We start from the raw sequence: 19809 nt of genomic DNA, 5'->3' as shown, positions 1-19809 counted from the left end.
AACACAGCACTGCACCAGCTACCGAGAAGGACTAAAAATGACTGCTACTGCTCAAACCAGGACAAAAGGAAAGTAAGGAAACATATAATACGGTCAGCCTTTGTGCTTAGAACCACATCTGCAAATCTTATCCAGCAGGTTTTTTTTCTCTGCTCAATGTCACAACATTCATAGTATAAGCAACTTCTGGCTTTGGAGTTTTTTTGTTTGGTTTTGGTTGTTTTTCTTTCTTTTTTTTTTATCTGCCTGCACAGTATCTATAAAGCAACCTCTAAAAACATCTTCCCCACCCCTTTAAATACCAAAGCAATATTTCCTTGCTCTGTTAGTACCACTGGGTGGAACACTGCACTGACGTGGAAGATCTTACCTGTATGTTACTGCAATCATACTGTAAGTCACCATATTTATTCCTTGGAAGTCAAACAAGAGGTACAAGATAAAGCAAGAAAAACTGTCAGTGTCAAATCTTACTAAAACTGAAGCCAAACCAAAGCCAGCAAGCTACTTGGCATTGCTCATTGCCTTTGCCTGTAAAAGCTCCTGAAAGCTGCGTGCAGAAACTTAGAAAATATCATTCCATAATAGTCCGCAATCTCTTCTAGTGTAGACTCTCAGCTCCATATAGGGATACATTATATTCTTACATGGATACAATTCAGAATCTTGCACAATTTGGGGGTTTGTTTTGCCATTCTGTCAGAATCACTTCTACTCTTGATGCTGAAAGATGTCCTGGCTTGGAATATGAACACAAGACTAGCAGTAGAAGTTCATAACAAATTCCATTTAGCTCTGTATCCTGTCACAGACAGCAGCTTGCAGGGGTGCAGAAGTGGTATAAGAACAGGATAGAAAGATGAAATAATACTTCCCCAAAATAAGCTCACAGTCTCTACTGTCATGGTTCACTGCTTGATTAAAAGAAAAAGGTAGTGTCCTGTGCAGTGCCAGTTATCAGCTGCCTTCTTCACTTTCCAGTCTTATAAAAAACTTGTGAACAAAGCTTCTGTTTCTGCATCTCATCTGTTTTTGTCTCCTTCACTTCATATTGGTTCTCAATGGTAGTGAACAACAGAAATCCTAAACCAAAAATCAAGTAACATGTTATTTCTGGGGAAAAAAAAACAACAAAACAAATGCAAGAATATTCCTTATAAATCTCAGCAGCTCAGTGTCTTTATTCTAAATAGAAGTCATGGATAACCACATGATGAAATTTTGCAAGCTTAGGTCTAGAGCTAGACTTAAAATGAACCACTTGGGGCCTATCTATGAGGTCAAATTAACCATCAGATTACTTTGTAAATGACTTCCTATCCCAAGTTAATTGTTTGTGTCTTGATATAAACAAATGTGCACTATCTAGGGCAGTGATGAACGGTGACTAAACGTACTCTGAAAATTCAGAGCTGAATACTTTTTTCTGATCAAATCCCTTGTTCTGTCAGCAAGTCCCAGGAAGTGATTTGTGTGCCTCAGGACAGTCAAAATGTGTTGTTATAACTCTGTATTAACTCTTTTTTCCCCAGAATACTGTCTCTCTGCTCTTAGGAGATAAAGCTGTATCCTCAGTGGAAAAGAGGACTCAAAAAAGAGGTGGGCCTTGCTGTGACCACTGTTGTTGAAAATCCAGAAGAAGTTCTTTTTGGTAAGACTCTTAACTGAATTAGTCTCAGTGTTCAAATAAACAGTTGTCTCTAGAAGTGACTAGCATGACAGAAGTTTGGGGATGGATACAGAGGTGTGGGAAAGCTGTAGAGGAAACAAATGAGTGAGAGTCCAAAACCACTTTTCACAGGTGGATCAGAGAAAAAAAAATAAAAATCAAAAAAGCAACTCTAAACAACTTTTTCACAGAAGACAAGGAAAAAAAAAAGAACAAAAGAGATAAGATCATAGAGGCAGCAGGTGGTGGAGCAGCAGGATACAGACTCCCAAGAGAGGGTTTGCTCCCCCTGCTGGAGCATCCCGATAGGCCCACAAAAAGACTTGCTAGTTCGACTCACTTTAAATCCACATTAAATCTCTTGGATTAAGAAATAAAGATTAATGCAGTATTGATAATCATTGCTGGTTTACTATCACAAGGATATGTTAAAAAACTAAGTACTTGAATATGCCGATGAAGGCAGAAGAGAGAGCTATTTAATTGCTTTTGTTTTGAAAAGAAACTAAATAAAGCATACAAGTTGAAACCTCTATTTTCCAAATAATATCAGTTCAGTCAAACTGGAATATAGGAGAAGAAAGAAGAGCTTTTCCCTGTTTTACGTAATGTAGAAGCACAACTCTTGCTATATGACCTTTACTCTAGGACAGATTACTCACCATCATTCCTAAACCACATATAGAGAAAACCACCTGCCTTCTTGAACTCTATGTTCTTGTTGAGTACAGCTTGGCCTTAGATACTTTGTCTTATGAATAAATAACCTATTCCTACAGCAGATGGGGAGTAAATAACTTCTAAAGTATTTTCAGAGAAATACAATCTCACCACTTAAGTTATTTAGTGTCCACGCTGGATAATGTAAGTCATAGAAGCATGATGCATAAACACACTAAGAAACCATGACTCAGACTGATACAGACGTATTCTCATTTGCATAGCTTGTGGCTAAGGCTTCTCCTTCTTGTAGAATTAAGATCACCTTTGGGCTCTGAGACACCCCACACTACTTTGGAGGGACTGAAGGATCTTTCAACTCAGCTTTCTGTCTGCTAAATGAGAATGAAGCCTTACCCCTTCATGCCTTTTCATAACTTATGTTACATAGCTTTGGTGTGGAATCTGCCTCCTCCTTTATATGAAGTTCAACGTTTGGTAAAAACACCACCAATTTCAGCTGAGCCTTATAAGCATAACAGTAGAAGAATGAAATATTTGTCTGAAAACTCAGCTAAATGTAAATTAATGGATTTTGTGGCCTCTGAAGTTTAAACAGCTCCTCATTTTCCAGTTGTCTGTCATCTCAGTGAATATCTTGGTCTACTGGTAACCAATGGAGGAAATGGAAACCAAGCTCTGCAGCAGTGACAAAGAGGAAGCTTTCAAAAGAGAACCACCATACTGCACAGGAGAAATAGACTTCACAGCTTCTGGGAAGAAACGTGGAAAGGTACAGCACTGAGAAGTTTTAACCCTTTATACTTGCTGTTGTTCAGCTGTTACTTCTTGGCATTAAATGAAGAAAGTGTAACAGTGAGGACCAATGTGCCACCGTGTGAGGCGCCACATCATATTCAAAGTAGGGACCATAACTTCCTGAACATGAATTTTATTTAAAATAAGGCCTATTAATATACAGGAACCAATCACTTGACTTGCACTGACATGCTACAAGTACAGTTGATCACTTCCTTTTTAACAAAACCCAAACAAAACAATTATGTGCTCAGCTTCCTTCACTTTGCATTATTTCCTTGTTTTAATCTCTTTCTGCCAAATTAATCCCTATGGATTTCAATATTTTAAGCATACTTTAGAGCTATTTCAAGACTCCCCTGAAAGGGCTCCCTCTCTCTTCTGCTGGTATGCAAAAAGGAATTTACATGGACAGACCCACCTCCTCACTAGTTCCTTGTATACATTAGATGCTGGAGCAGAAGAATTTTGTAGGATTAGAAATCTACCTGAAGATTTTTTTTTCATTATAAAGTCTTAATCACAAAGCTGAAATATTTACAGAACAGGTAGAAGCAATAGATTCATGTAACATGTCCTTGTAAGACAGTAACATGTCCCTGTAAAACAGACATGAAATCAGGCAAATATTTCAGTGAGTGCAGCAACAACAAACACCTAAAATTTTTTTTGGCTTTGCTAACTGCCATGGATCTGAAAGCAGTTCAAGAGGAATAGCAGCATTAAAGGAGAGTGCAATTTGTCAGTCTGCAACAGAGAATTAACCCATCAAACTGTCCAAATTTAGTGGATTTATACAGAAGCCTGCTAAATTCATCCTAGTATTTATTTCTCTGTCAGATCATGTCCAAATAAATTGCTCAAATTTTTCTTAAATAACCAAGTTGATTTTAAATTTCCCTCTGCATTCAGCATGAACAATACCTCTACTGTATCCTACTGTCTGTCCCATTCTTACTCAGTGGTTTTTGTTTTGCTTATTGAAGTTTATTAAGGTCCCAAATACCATTCATCCTGGAATTATCTTTGAAGTTATGCTCAACAAATGGAAACTACCTGCTCCCAATTTGGTCGTCTCTTTAGCAGGGGAAGAAGAAAATTTCCAGGTGAAGCCTTGGCTATGGGACACCTTAAAAAAAGGACTTATAAAGGCAGCTCAAAGCACAGGTTAGTGCTTTAGACTTTAAAGAAGGAATTTATATTCCTGTTGGTGTCTCACACCTAGCATCCGGTGATCTTTTAATGTCAATCAGATTTCTTACATGATTATTTTTGGGAGTTTGAGGCTTTGCTGAATTCAACCTACAACCTGTATTAAAATAGCTTTAAAAATGAAAATTATTGTATTAGAAATAGCAAAAGCAAGTTATTTCAAACCAAATTACTTTAAGAAACCATTTCTGAAGTGTAAAATTACTGAACAGTGTTTTCCTTCAGATATGACACTAAAAGACAGCATGAGATGGAACCTCTTTGGTGCCATAGCAAAATAATTCTTAAGAACACATAGCAATTTGACTTCAACAAGAGTAAATTTAGGTCAAAAATTATAATTCTTGTTTTACACATTCTCACTTTTTAGGTACCAGTCAAAATCATGTTACAATAGTTTTTTTGAAGATTGTTTCCTTAAAAATCTAAGAGTTGAACAAACTTCATTAGTAAAATAGCGTAAGATTAGACTCAAGATTAAACAAGAAGACCTTGGTAATATATAACATAAAACAAACCAGCTCACTTTCTCCCTGGCCATTCACAACAATTATGAGAGTAGTGAAAAACATTTAAAACCAAAACCAAGACAATTAATATCTGGGCACATGCACACAAGTGGCTTGCATTTAAGATTACATCCTATTTTCCTTGTAAAATGAGAAAAAAAAATTACTTGCAAAATTAAGTAAAAATGTCTGTAATAATTTTATGGCAAGCTCTTGGTTCAGCTTCACTGGTCCAGATAAAACGTTTTACTTTTTGTGATGAAACAGTGTAGCACTAAAAGCCCTTCTTGGTACTTTTGTACCATACAGATATTCTCTATCTCCACCTGCCTTCAACACTTAAGGCTGGACAGCATCAAGATCTCCAGTTCCTTACACATCTGGAAGGGGTTGGTTAGCTATTTACACAGCGTTCTCCAAATTCTTTGTCAGCATAACAATATTGTTGTAAATTCTGCAGAAGAATTCTGTTGAATTCACTGTCCAATACCCAAAACCAAGAAAATGAGAACACTGTTTTAGACAGGTTATAGCCAAGTTTTTCTGCTACCAGTTCTACTACTGGGACTGAGTCCTCAGTTCAAGCCAACAGCTTCCTCTATCCTGTCCCTTTGATGTTGCTTATGCAACAAGCAGCCCTGCTTTGTGTAATGATATTTCTGCTCAGATTTAGTCAGTAAGTGACACTAGACAAGACACAGCATTCTTGGTGGCACATTGACATCAGAGTAAAGATGGCAATCTTGTATCATGATATGTGAAGCATGTTTGCTTGGGCATATAATTTCTTCTAATTTTCCTTTTTAAAGTCTTACATACTCTTTTATGTATTTAATTCCAGAAGTTACAGTCCATCAACACCTGTCTACAGTTTATCTATATGGAAAAAAAAAACCAACTTAAATCCATTACTCCAATTGATGTTACTTGACACACAAACATGATCAATTTTAAAGAAAGTATCTAATAATTTTCAAAAATTGATTTCAGGTGCCTGGATTTTTACCAGTGCTTTACGTGTAGGAATAACAAGACACCTAGTGCAAGCAGTCCGAGATCATACACTGGCCAGTACTTCATCCAAAGCCAGAGTGATTCCCATAGGAATAACTTCACTGAGAAAAATTCAGCACGGGGAAATTCTGGACAGCACAAAGGTATTTTTTGCTTATTCTACTCATGAGGCAGGACTGTCCAGAAGTAAGTGGCACCTGCACAAAATGTGGAAGTAATAGGCAGGACAACACTGATCTAACTTAAAAACAAAAGTGGACGTTTAGAGTGTGTTTAGTGGGAAAAGAGAAGTAAAGAGCAAGAAGAGCAGTTAAAGTCTAACGATTCTGTGCGCTCTCCCCTCAATACACTTGGCAGCAATTCTGCAAGTATCCAGTAGGTGACATCATTAGATATAAGCTCAGCAACCAGAGAAAGGATTAACGACAGGAAAAAATCTTGCATCATGAGGCACCTTTAATATTTTCTCCCTTGTCCACTTACCACAGAAGCACTTACTGCAAGCTTCATAAATACTGTAAAAAGTATATTTTCTGCTACAGAATACAAGCCGTAAATATTACAAGAACAAATTTTCTTAACTAGTCATTGAACTGGTATCTAATATGCAAAAGCTTGTTCAACACACCAGGCCAGAAATGCTAGCCATGAAGGATTTCATCTAATTATTGGGAACTCTAGGGACTTTACAATTCAGGTGAAAGCAATCTAAGGTCAGGGTGACAAAAAAGCTAAGAACCAACTCACAAATAAAAATCTCACCCGACAACATATTTGCTGAAAATGTCAAGACAAGTTGATGCTGAATTGACCTGGACGGGGAGAAAACAAAATCGTCGCATGATCTTCTTGTCACTGCTTATACAGTCTGTCCTAAGCAGAATATTATAACAATTAAGTAGGTGTGTAATGACAATGAATGACAGTTCCTCTCTGCTGTTTTACTTCCCTGCAGAAGCTAAGAAACAAATGACACACACAGCCCTTTAAACTTGCACCTAGTTCTTCTCTCAGACAGGCTAGCAAGTACCAGCTAGCAGCTGGGAGACTGCCAGATCCTATCAGCAATTTATTAATAGTCACTGGGTTTCCCCTTTGTCCATTCTTTTTGCCTAGGACAGTTTCTGTGCTTTAGCAGGTGGGACTCTGTAGCTGGAAGACTTTAACCTATTTGTGAGGCTGACCTAATCCAAAAGAACCACAGATGAAAGGTTTTGGTTCATTACATTCATTAATTTTGTTCAGTTGCTTTGGCAAATGCAAACTATTTCACCTGTTTCCCAGGCTAAGTGGTAGAAATGTACCTGGATCTTTCCCAATCAGCAGCTACAAAGCAAGTACACCAATCTTTTGTGTTGCATTTTCACCACTTTAGCTAAAGGATAAATTCTTTGTCAAGGAATATTTCATGTGGAGTGTTTCTGACACTGTGGCTTCTGGCACTGCTTCCACCCAAAGAAATTCTGATTTTAGTCAGTAACTTTAAGACAAAGGAACTATAGACAGGGATGTTGATCTAAACCTAGTTATCTTCATACTTGGCACTAACACAAGCAGCTTGTTTTATAAAATAGAGATAACAATCCACACTACCAAGGAGAAGAACAAGCCCTGAAGTCAGCATATACTTCACATCTCTTCTGTGTTAATGGTATACTTTAAACATTATTGAAAGATCACTTCCACATTTTCAGAGAATAAACATGAAAACCCCTGAGGCCCTTTGTTAAACAGCTGTTATAACTCCAGGTCCTAATCAAAGGCCAGATCTTTGTCAAGTAGGCTTAATTTTACAAGGCAGAAACATATATGCACACCCTCTGTCAAAACAAAACTTGAAGACAAATTAATAGTCAAGAAGCTTTCTCCAACAAATGAGAAACAGAAAGAGAAGGTAAAAGAAATCTGTGGCACTTGCTGTTTGAAAGGACATGAAATTTACTGCTTTTTTCCAGGGACAGCTTCTGATGGCTCCACTTTTCCCAGAGCTGCTGACAAGGAAAGAAGCCATAAAGAACATGCCTGATTAATAGCCTTTTTCATGTTGCTTTGAAGGATACTTCTGTTCTCCAGCATGACTATATGCAGCTTCATTTTAGAAAGCCACTTAGGGGCATGCTGTGCAGTGTGCTCAACTCTTCTACCCACAGCATGAAGGAATTTGTCCCACTGGGTTACTTTATGTTTTTGTGCATTATTAGTGCTGCTATGAGCTCCTGGTGATATGTTTATTTTCTCTCCAACATCAGCCTTAGCCTTGGCTGTGGAGAAGAACCTGGATAACCCAAAGGCTGCAGGAGTCGGAAAAGAAGCATAATAGAAGGAAATGCAGATTTTTAAACAATTGCTTTAATTGGGCTTACTTGCAACAGGACAGTGATTATGAAGATGAAAAAGAATAACAACAAGGCATTTACTGCCTGGCTTGCTGTTAGGAATGGTATATCAAAGGAACATGCAACAGTGGGACAGAAAGATTTAACATGAAAGTAAGAGGAGCTTGAAAATGGTGTGTGTAGCACAATCCTAAAATCATATGTAGCATAATCCTTAGAAGATTACAGCAGAGGTTCTGTTTTACACAGACAGTGATGTTATGCAAAAAATAATGAATAAGTAATTTCAAGATGCAACACCCCTCACCTAAAATAAAAAAAAAAATAGTAAGATTGCCCTTTCCTAATGTCTTCCTGTCACTCACTTTTTTAGGATGCAATTTCCAAAGTGCAACTGTTAGAACTCATGCTACCCTGTCAATTAAATAAAGCTGCATTTAAATTCATATGGACACACAGCAGGCTAACTTACCTACTGAACTGCTGAAATGAGTAGGTCTGCCCAGTTTATACCAGCTGAGACTTTAGCCCTCAGAGACATTACAGCTTCATCCACAGTAGTTGGGTCTCATGCCCCTTTCCATTTATCCAACAAGCATTTCCAAAACCTCTGGATGAATGCCTGTGTTCCATGGATGATGACAAATAGCACTGTATTTTGCAGAGCCCAAAAGGCAAACTTCAGGGAATTCAGCTTTCAGTCCTGTCACCTTTCAGAAGGAACACATTCTCCTTTTCTGCCCTCTTCAAGAGTCAAGTGTCTCAGAGATGGTGTGCTGTCTCATGACACACACAACACAAAAATGGAGATAAAGCACATAAAACTATGGACTGTATTTTGCAGAGGACACTGACATCTCTCCTCCTCTCTCTAGAATGAAAGTCTTGTACGCTATCAATCAGATGATAATATCCAAGGCCCATTGTATCCCCTGGACCACAACCATTCCCATTTTATTTTGGTGGATCACATGATACCAGATGAGCCAGATGCAACTACTAAGCTACGTCTCACCTTGGAAAAGCATATTTCAGAGCAGCGTACTGGGTACGGTGGTAAGTAGACTCTATATAGTCATGCTAACTTGAATAATACTGATGTTACAGTTATACTTCTGGGCCTCAACCTTAACAAAGGCAAAACCAGTTCTGAAATTGGACAATCATCTGCATAGATAAGACCAAGTAAACACATTGTCATTATGTAAGAGGCAGAACTAAAGTGATTTCTGAAGTTGAGAAAGCTGCTCTTTCAACCCAAAATCCTGAGAATAAGAAAGTAGCCTCATTGTGCTTGCAAACCAAATCTGACTGAACAAGTCTCAGTGGAACAATTTTCTGTCAGAAAATGCTGATTCATTTGACAAATATTCCACTGGAACATACTAAATTCAGTGGTATCTTATATACACAAAAGGCGTTGATTAAAGCTCATTTATATTCAAGCTCAGCAAAGCTATGTGACTTTGCTGAAGTAAAACACTTTAATAAGATCAAGTAGAATTTCCTATTTCAAAGAATACCTAGAAGTTATTCAGAGGAAATATTTGATACGCTGAATATTCTTTGCAATTAAGGACTTCTCACCTTCCCACCATAAAGTCAGAATGCACACTCCCTACCCCTCTTCCAGCTAAATTTTATCTGACTTTATGGTAAATGAAGACTATCTGAAGCCATAAACATCTGGAGAAAGCTATAGCCATAGAGGTCACTCTTCAAACTAGAGCATCACCTTATTGAGAAATGGCACTGCTATGCCATTCACTAAAACAATTCATTTACTTGCCAATCATATCCTGACTATAGCTCAGTTCTACCCTATCTCTGTAGTCATCCCACAACAGATACAAATAGTAAGTGGCAATCTGTACACTGCTCTACAAAGGAACCTACAAAGGGAAACATCAAAAAATTGTTTGAACCAAATGCCTTTTATCTTCCAAGTGAAAGCAGCATTCATCTCATAATGCTGCCATTTTATAGGCACCTAGGCCAATTTATAGTCACCTTTGGGTTACAGAGTTCAACATTCATAGTGTAAACCATCTAGAAATAAGTGGGTCCCTGTGTGTGGCTAAGCACACGGAAGCTTACATTGTTTCTTCCCCTGCTGCCATGACATGTTAAATATTTCATTAGTGTTTCTTTTAAATGTATAAGATTGTTATTAATAATCAGCACATTAGATTGTGCTGAATGAAATTATAAGCTGTTTAAGCAAAGTAATAAGAGTTGATAGGAAACACGTACTCTGTATCTGACTCATCTCACCCTAGCTGGTCTACACAGTCAGCATCTTCAATTTCTTAAATCCTCCTTTATCAGGCTTTTCTCCCAGATTTCACTACACCTTGCTGCACATGCAGGCACATGCATTACATCTGGGACAAACTGACAGCTTTTTACTTCTATATATATCTTAATATTAATAATGGTAGCTGCCTTTCTGAAAACTTAATCTTATCTTGCACCCTAATGCAGCTCCATTATTCCACTTTTGATCACCTTGTGGTAAATAAGCAAAGAAGTCAACAGTGCTATGACACACAGAAGTGCCAGTATCTCTATTTTGCAGCTGAAGTGTACTGAGTTGAGAACTGAATGGACTGCTTGCCAGGAATCATGCGAGACATCCAAGGCAAAGAAGGTGCCTTTGTCCTGAATCTTAGACTAGAACTTGATCTGCTAAGTCTCAGTGTTATTTATTCTCTTCTTTTGCTACTTGCTTCCAAACTTGCCTGCCTTCTGCAGGCACATGTTCTGGTAGGTACCAGAACATCGCATAACAGGATAAATACTTTCAAAGGGTCAGCAAAACCACGGTAGATTTGTGAAAGTTGTTAACCTTTTAAAAATTAAACCATCTGCTTTATAGGAACAGGTAGTATTGAGATTCCTGTGCTTTGCTTACTGGTAAATGGAGGACCAGGCACACTTGAGGTAAGTAGCTGTTTGTAACTTTAGAAAAATAAATTAACTTGTGCTGACTAATTAATAGGAAATTTTGCTGGATGACAAACACATGTACTGGCACTTTCCATAAAGTCAAAATTCAAATCTGTACACCATTGAGAACTGAGTTCTGTTAATATTAAATTTGCCAGCATTTGCTTCGGAGAAGTACTTCTTTTCAAATAGGCACCAGACCATTAAAGCTTCCACTTCCAGCTAATATAGTGAAAATAAGAAATTCAAAACCAAAACAAACCCAACAGAAGCCATCTCCATATTTAGTGAAGCACTGTGCTATTACTCAAGATCACCCACAAAAAAAAAAGATTAATCATTCACTGCTGTCCAGCAACAATGAGATCACTGTCACAGAGTACAAGACCACATTTGCCAGATATGCCATTTAAAACTATAGTGTCCTAGTTCCACTGAGCAAAAGTACATTGCAAGATAGAAGACTCAAGTGATACCTGTTAACAATTCCATAGCTTCTCCAGTGAAGGATCAGTTTTGATATTTTATTTCCTCAGTAGTTTTACAACATAAGGAACCTATAAGTTAGGAAATACTTTCTGATTTCTATTTCATTCTTACTGGTTTTTTATTTTACTCCTTGTAGCAGCTTGTATGTACACATGGCTTTTTTTAGATTATACGCTCAGATGAGAAGGAATACAGTACCTTCAGAGAGACATTTAACCATAATTTAAACTTTCCAGATGATGAGACTGCCATGCAAGCTGGTATCCTCTTTCAGAATGACTGATTTCTGCTGATGTTTCCTAGTTTCAGTTTCCAGTCCTGTATCTTGTCAGATCTTTGTCAGCTTGATTAAAACATACACTGGTATTAGGAATCTTATTGTTTACACGAAGATTATGTTACCTCTTGCGCTTTTCTTCTAAGAGGCTAAATACAGCAGTGTTTTCTGTATTTGGGTGTTGAAAAATTGTATATTACAAGCTATAATCTTATTTTCAAAGTTTAAAGAACAATGAAAGTGACTTGGAAACCAAAAGTGACTGGCTAGAGCTGCCCAAAATTTACACATGCTGGGAATGGATAGCCAATTGCACTTTTTTAGGATATCAATTTCTTAAATAGACATTGGATAATACACATCAAGGACTACAGCAGTTGTTAAAAACAAAACACTAGAAAAAGCAAACCCTCTACAACAAGAAAGTCAATAATTAGATTCTTAAACTCTCGTTAGCTTCTTGCATAATTCTGGAGTAAAAAATACTCCAGAGTTATGAAATTGGCAGCAATACTCACTCTTGCAATTATGATACCATGGCCTCTGCTTCCATCTCTGCAACCTGCCTGACACCTTCTAATTGCACAAGCAATAGAGTTATCAGCCTTTACCTCTTGTAGCTTCTTCCATGCTTATTTTCTGCTGTGGCCCAGTGTTGTATTCACATGGGCAAATTCACAGTTTTTGCAATGTATAACCAGGTTAAGCAGTCAGAAACACCTACTGGAGAATTTCTGTATAGTGCTCCTCTTGGACTTAACTTTGCTGAAACACAAAGTGTAGAGGAGAGGGAGGAAGGGAAGAAGTCAGGGATAAGGAAGTTTTATGTAGTTTGTCCAAATCAGGTTGTTTAGCTACTCAGCAGATGTGTCATGAAAGCAGTATAGCCATGGATGACCTGCTACAGAGTCAGAAACTGCTGATAGCTTAGAGGAGTCTGGAGTGATGCCATAGTGAACCTGGTTTAGGTATGCATTTATTCTTAGTGTGCAAGAAATCCTTATTTTTAATAACATTTTCTTTCCATATATGAATTCTAAAAGTGTACTTTTTAAACTACAGAGAATGTGCAGCAGCCTGGAAAATTCTGCTCCCTGGCTTATCTTAGCTGGGTCTGGAGGTACAGCTGACATCATAGCTGCATTCATGAATGACCCACAGCTTGTCATGCCAAAAGCTGTTGAAAAGCAATTTAAGGAGAAATTCCCCTCAAAAAGCTTCCTGTGGAAAGACATTCTCCAATGGACAGCAACAGTGAGCTCATATGTTTGATAATTATGTGCATTATGTTCACAAGTTCTCTCCAACCATTTCTAGGTTCCCTAGTCCATTCAGTGCAGATCTAACAATTAGCTGCCCAGAAGTTTGGAGGACTCCAGTGCTTTGACACTAGTGTCATAGAATACCTCTCCAACATTAAAAGCGAGTGCTCAGTTGATTGTACAAACTACTTTGCCCTAATGATTAAGCTGAACACTTAGGGCTCTGTCCTTCCTTAGTTATTTCCTCAAGTCATAGCCAGCACCAAGGAACCCCACAGTCCTGGAGGAAATGAAGCATTGTTTATACTCCACAGTGGTGGAGCCTGTGCAGCTGTAACAGAAGATACCTAATTCATGATTTACAGCAGTTAAATGGAAACTTAATTGTGGATAAGCACTAATAGATTAAAAAGAATTAATGGTGTTTAGAAATTATCCCATCTATTGGCAGTTACGCATGTTCTTAAAAAAAAAAGAACATCCAGATTCACAGATCTTTCCTAACTCTTTGTCTTGAGGCACACTTGCTAGACTTGAACCAGCAAATGTTTAGGAAACAAAAAAGCCCAACACTACCACCACTTTGAGATTGTCTGCATGTGAAAATTAAAGAGCTTTCCATGTCTCTGATATAAACCAAGTCCACTTCATCTGATCCACTACTTATTCTTTGCAATGCCTGTCATAAACCTGAACTCTAAAAGCTGCACATATTAATTCCATTAGGGAGCACTTTCCCAAATCACTAACACAAGAGGATGGAAGGGCATCTAGAAGCAATATTGCCAGATGCTCACAAAGTCTCAGTGCAGCTGCACTGCGAGAAAGAAAACTCAATAAATAGAGAAGCAGAAGAGTACTGTATATATCAATATTTGATGACTTTTACTCAAAGAAGATTTGTAGACTATGCTTTTAAATAAACAACTCTGAAAGCAAAACTTAAATGTCAAAGCAGGAAAAGATAAAACAAAAGTAGTGGTAGGCTGGCCACAGGATGACTATGAGTCAAATAAGAATGTGAGTTAAGGAAGGATCTTTTAATTAAAGAACTGCTCTGGTTCTCAGTATATCCAAGCTTGGTTCCTCCTATCCTGCTAGGTGATTTTGGAAAAGTCAATAACTTCCTCCTTGCCCAGGGAATTATTTATATATGGGAAACTAATAATGCTTGTCTTCTTGCCAAACCTCAGTATTACAATTAGAATCTAAGTTTTTGTGAAATACTGTATGGGCTCTTAGGCATTAATATACAGCAGTAGGACAATGCATAAAAGTATTTTTTCATCTCCCAATAGATTCAGAACATTATTTCACACCAACATCTTTTAACTTTGCACAACTTTGAGCAAGATGGTTCAGAAGAACTAGGCACAGTCATTTTAAAATCTTTAGTAAAAGGTAAGAACAATAGATACAGCGAAGTGTAATACTTGTCTTTTTCTATACCATAAATATTTTTCATGTCTAGAGCATGTTCAGTTGGCTGTCGGATCAGAATTAATTTCTGATGCAGAGTTCTTCTGTTTGCTTATTGTCAGATTAATCAGGATGGTTACCATAGCTCTTTGTAAGCTTGCTTTAAAACAGTGCTCACATTTTAATCTCATGCTATTGTATAGCACTATTTTAATTGTTCCTTTATTTCACTACTTGCTTCTCTTAGTAGTAGAGGTTCTAGAAGAGCTGAACACTGAAACACACCCCCTCCTCCAAAAAGCCCCCAAACCTACAACCTCCCCTGCCCCCCCCCCCCCCCCCCCCAAAAAAAAGAATGCAAATATACCTTAGTTCCAGAAACAATCCATTTTCCCTAAATTTAAGGGGGGGGGGGGAAGGAACCAATGGTGACATTCTATTCCCAATGTGCTAATTGAAACAAGGCAAAACCAATAGCCAGTCCTGTTCCCACAATTTCTGCAGGTTCTGCAGGCTTGGAACACTCTTAAAATCCTAAAAACATTTAGTGTTTTAATAGAGAATTAATATAGCAAAATTTAATATTTTTAATATTAATATTTCTTAAGTTGGGGGGGAATGCTGTGAAGAGTTCCTGTTTAGGCAACCATAGCTGAAGGAGAGCTTGTATTGCTAATCAAATTACCAATGCTATATTAAATTAAACAGAACAGCTGTAAAGTACTGAGTTTATTTGCATTTTCTATTTTTGCCAGCCTGTAAAAGTCACAGTCAGGAGCCTCAGGAGTACCTGGATGAATTGAAGCTGGCAGTGGCCTGGAATAGAGTGGACATTGCTAAAAGTGAAATATTCAATGGTGATGTGGAGTGGAAGGTACCAGGTTTTATTTTCTTAGAGGACAAACAGTGTATAATCCAATGTGTACAGGACAAAAACATCCTGATAGAAAACTTCAGTTTTTAACACTACCTGCATTCTCCACGAAAAGATTCAGCAGTGGTAGTATGCTTTCTTAGGCTGTTTGTCTTTCTGGTCCTTTATATGAAAATGGCTAAAGACAGAGGAATAATTCAGTGGACATGGTCCCTTTCTGGAACACTTTGGGGGCAAGAATCTCCCTCCCCCCTCTTCTGTACTAATGCTTAAGTCAAAGAAACCTGAGCTTGCAAAGTAAAAGCAACATGCAGATATTACTGTTAGAAGATGGAAGGAAGAACATCACTGTTTCCAACTGCTGTATAAATACCTAGAGCTGTTAACACCTAAGATCACCACAACTCTCACAGCATACTCTTTGTGTTCAAGTTTTAACATTAATGCTTACACAGACTTTTTGTCACAGAGAAATGACAAGAGTTTTACCTCTCTTCTTCTACCCACTGCTGACCTGGTGGAAGACATGTACATGTCCTCATGTTGAATCTTACCTCCCTCCTCATCCATCCATGGTTATCCAAAAAAACCTTTTTTATTTTTTCCCCTTCCTCGATCTAGTCCTGTGACCTGGAAGAAGTGATGATGGATGCTCTGGTCAATGACAAACCGGAATTTGTAAAATTATTTATTGACAATGGGGCTAACATATCCGAATTCCTGACATATAGTCGTCTGCAGAGGCTCTACTGTTCCGTTTCTCAGAAATGTCTCCTCTATGAACTTCTCCTGAAGAAACATGAAGAAAGCAAGCTGACCTTGACAGCCCTCACTGGCCAACATCATAAGGAGCAGAGGGAGATCTGCCCACTCTTCACTCTCAGTGATGTCTCTAGAGTTCTCAAGGATTTTCTCCATGATGCATACAAAGGTTTTTATCAAGACTCCAAATATGGATGCAAGAAGAAATCAGTAAGTTACAACTTTCTCTCATAGGCCTGATCCCTTGCAATTAGACCTTGAAAAGTTTTAGATAGGTCAGGCCTTTGTGGGTAGGGAAGGAAAGGGAAGATGAGACAAGCAGGCACTTCAGTTTCTCATTCCTTTCTCAGCTCGTTATTATTACAGCTAAAATGGTATGATCTTTTTCTTTTCAAAACTTAAAAGGAAAAGAAAGTAATCTATAATGTTGTGATTCTTCTACCCCTTTACAAGTGGGGTTTTATGCAAGCTTTTTCTGTACCTTGTAGTGCTGAGATACAGCCTCTGTTTCAGTATCTGCAGAGGCACCTATATCTCACACTCTTCTAGTGCACCTTCCACAGACTGTTCATCATTCTAACACCTTGCATGTGGAGAATTTTGTTGATGTTACAAGCCCCATGTACATAAGAATACTTTCAATGAAAGATATATGGGGAATACAAAAAGACAGTTACATTTACTAAGAAGTAATTGGACATGAAAATAGCAGTCTGCATTTCTCATACAGAATCTCAAGCAGATGTATTTAAAAGATAGCATTTTCTAGGAGAAAGACAAGCAGGAATAGACTATGCAGTACATGATATTTGTGTTTAGATTACTATAGCTTCGTTATTAACATAACACATAGCCAAAAGCGAGAACAATTTTGTGAAGTGGCCCTGGCAAGTACCTTGTTCAGCACCCTGGCCAATGCATGACAAGGATAACATGTGGTGGATACCACTGTAAAAAGGGATGGTGCACTGTCCACAGCTGTGCAACAGTCTTGTCATTTTTGCATTTTGACAGTGTACTTAACATTGAAACTCTTAAGCACCAAAGTTTTTGCAAGATCATTGGAAACCAGTTTGAGCAAATGATTTAAAAACAGAAACATGTAGAGAAATCTCATTAAAACCAGAGTTCTAAACAAACTAAACAATTAAACCTTTGAGTATTTGCTGAGTTCTAGTTTAATCTTAAAACTGGCTAAATTAAAAAAAATAAGTTTAAAAAAAATTCTCATTCAAGAGCTTCACTGACTTTTGCTTTGATAAAGCCTAGCTAAATCAATGAGAAAAGCAAATTTTGTATCTAGTCAGGATTTCTTTGTTCAGGATTTGGGGCAAACCTTTAAAGTCATTAAGCAGACTCACAAATTTTACAGGAATGAAAGTTGCTCCCAAAATCTCACTGACCTGTGTGGCTTGGGCAGTAAGTGAGCTAAATCCAAGTGCTATAAATAAGGCCCAATTCAGATACTAGATCACCCTGCCTACCAGCTGGTTTAGTTTTAAAGCTTCTTTCAATGGTTGCCACTAGTGGCTCAATCCTGTTACCACTAACAGCAGAAAGGAACTAGTGGTTACAAAACCTCATGTGACTTTTGGGATATCTTTGACTCCTGCAAGGATTTCAATACAATTTATTTAAAACCCACCAAAAAACAAAACCCAAACCAAGCCACCAACACCCCCCCAAAAAATGCCATTAAAATAAACCATGTGATTCTGTTAAAATTTAAGCTATGATGAAATATATCCTCACAAAAACTTCTTATTAAAAAACAATCTACTCCAGCTGCTTCTAATTTACACAATAGATGTAAAGGCAGGTTTTAAACACACTTAAATCTCAGAACTTGACCTCAGCTGCCACACTTACTCTGGAGAGTTTTTTCATCAAATGCTAAAGGAATAAGCAGTGCTCTACTTAAAGTATCCCCCACATGAGGGAGAGGCTTCTCAAAGGAAGGACTAAAAAGACGGTATTGACGTACTCTATTCTTGTCCTGTATAGGACCTTGGCAAGGTTTATTTCTGTTGAAATAAAATGCCTTTTGTTCCCTTTTCTCTGAAACCATGTCCTCTGTGGCAGCTGAACAGAGTCCAACAGACCTGAAGGCAATCTCAGATTGGTTAATCACAAGTTTGTTTTGTATGATATTACACACCAGCAGTGAAACACTGGCCTTAATAAAGTCAACGAAGAGCTTTACCATTAACTTCAATAGGGTCGTAGTTTCATTCAGAATGTTCTCACACATATTGAGTTATACTGGGGACACAAGGGTGCTTTGATTCAGTACAGAATGAACTAATTACCTCTCAGTCCTACAGAAAAGAAAAATCAAAAGAACATGAAGTAGCTTGCAAGGCTAAGACCCGCTTAGATCATGTCATTTGCATGGAGTGAGACTGCAAAGCAGGTTTTAATTTCTATAAACCATATTTCAGGATAAAATGAATACAAAGCCATTACCTGGGCACTTGGATATGAACCAGAAGACCGAAAATCCTTGGAGGGATTTATTTGTCTGGGCAGTACTTCAAAACCGGCACAAGATGGCAAACTATTTCTGGGCTATGGTAAGCTTCGAGCTGTAGCTGCTTCAGGTGAAATGTCGGTATATTTCAAGTATATGAGAAGCTTTTTGCTCAGCCCTATAGCTCACACAACAGACAGGATTAGTTCTAAAATATGAAATTATGGGGCATTTATAGGGCTTTTCATCTCCCTGTGATTCAGCAAAGGCCAGGCCTGACAAAGAAGGTAAGGCAGCAGCAGGTGTAAATAAGTACAGCCTGAAACACTGCTAATTTACTTCAGCTGCAGAGCTGACCCTCCTCTTCCTTGCAGCAGATGACTCACCACTTTCAGTCTCAGCTTGTGTTCCTTCTACAATAGGTCAGTTGTTTGGGTCCTTGTGATCCAGAGGGAAGACAGTGCAACCCAGCATCTTTAGCTTACGTGCTGTACGCATAGGGAACAACAGCATCACACTCTCAAAGGGTGAGCTTCAGGCTGGCATAATTGGCTCCTGTTTTACAATCCTCCACAACCAAGGCCCTGTCTCATGCATCTGGAGTGCATCCCGACAGAGTCAAACACAGTTATCAGACTCTATCCCTGAGCTTCCAGACAGCTGCAGCTGGCACAGGGCAGGAGGTCATAGGGAAGGACAAACTGCATACAGCTCTTCAGCTGCTGAGTGTGTGTGCACATAGACACATCTGCACCTTGCAGGGCTTTGTACTTGTGGAACTCTGTTACCAGAGTCACATTTTTCTGCTGTGTGCCACTGCCAGCCTTTCCTTCATTTTGGAGCTTCTCAGCAAGGTAGCTGTGATACTGTTTTGCTCTATTTCCATAATTTGTTCTTCTCCTTTCAGTCTTTGAACTGAAAGGAGAAGAATGCCCAAATCAGACTCTTCCAAGATCAATTAACCACTAAAGACTCCAGCTTTATGGGCACAAGAACTAGCAAGACATGGTTTACAATTCTAAAATACCACTGAAACTTTTGTTTTGATCAACATTTTGGACTTTCAAGTCTGTGTTTGAGGGAAGATT

General features: G+C 38.2%; 1 protein-coding gene across 1 annotated transcript in view; it reads left to right on the top strand.

Moving 5' to 3' along the window:
- Positions 1–3005: 3005 nt before the first annotated feature.
- The window catches only part of TRPM5 (transient receptor potential cation channel subfamily M member 5), a 40468-nt gene continuing 23664 nt past the window's right edge, over positions 3006–19809 (top strand). The window contains exons 1-10 of the mRNA XM_005149195.2: positions 3006–3122; positions 4135–4315; positions 5860–6026; positions 9095–9275; positions 11098–11162; positions 12997–13188; positions 14495–14597; positions 15371–15489; positions 16111–16461; positions 18693–18824. Coding sequence (XP_005149252.1) covers positions 3006–3122; positions 4135–4315; positions 5860–6026; positions 9095–9275; positions 11098–11162; positions 12997–13188; positions 14495–14597; positions 15371–15489; positions 16111–16461; positions 18693–18824 — 1608 coding nt within the window. The remainder of the gene's footprint in view (positions 3123–4134; positions 4316–5859; positions 6027–9094; positions 9276–11097; positions 11163–12996; positions 13189–14494; positions 14598–15370; positions 15490–16110; positions 16462–18692; positions 18825–19809) is intronic.

Source organism: Melopsittacus undulatus, chromosome 4 (assembly GCF_012275295.1).
Source record: "Melopsittacus undulatus isolate bMelUnd1 chromosome 4, bMelUnd1.mat.Z, whole genome shotgun sequence".
NCBI classification, from domain to species: domain Eukaryota; kingdom Metazoa; phylum Chordata; class Aves; order Psittaciformes; family Psittaculidae; genus Melopsittacus; species Melopsittacus undulatus.
The sequence above is the reverse complement of the archived record's forward strand: the minus strand, read 5'-3'. Positions and strand labels throughout refer to the sequence as shown.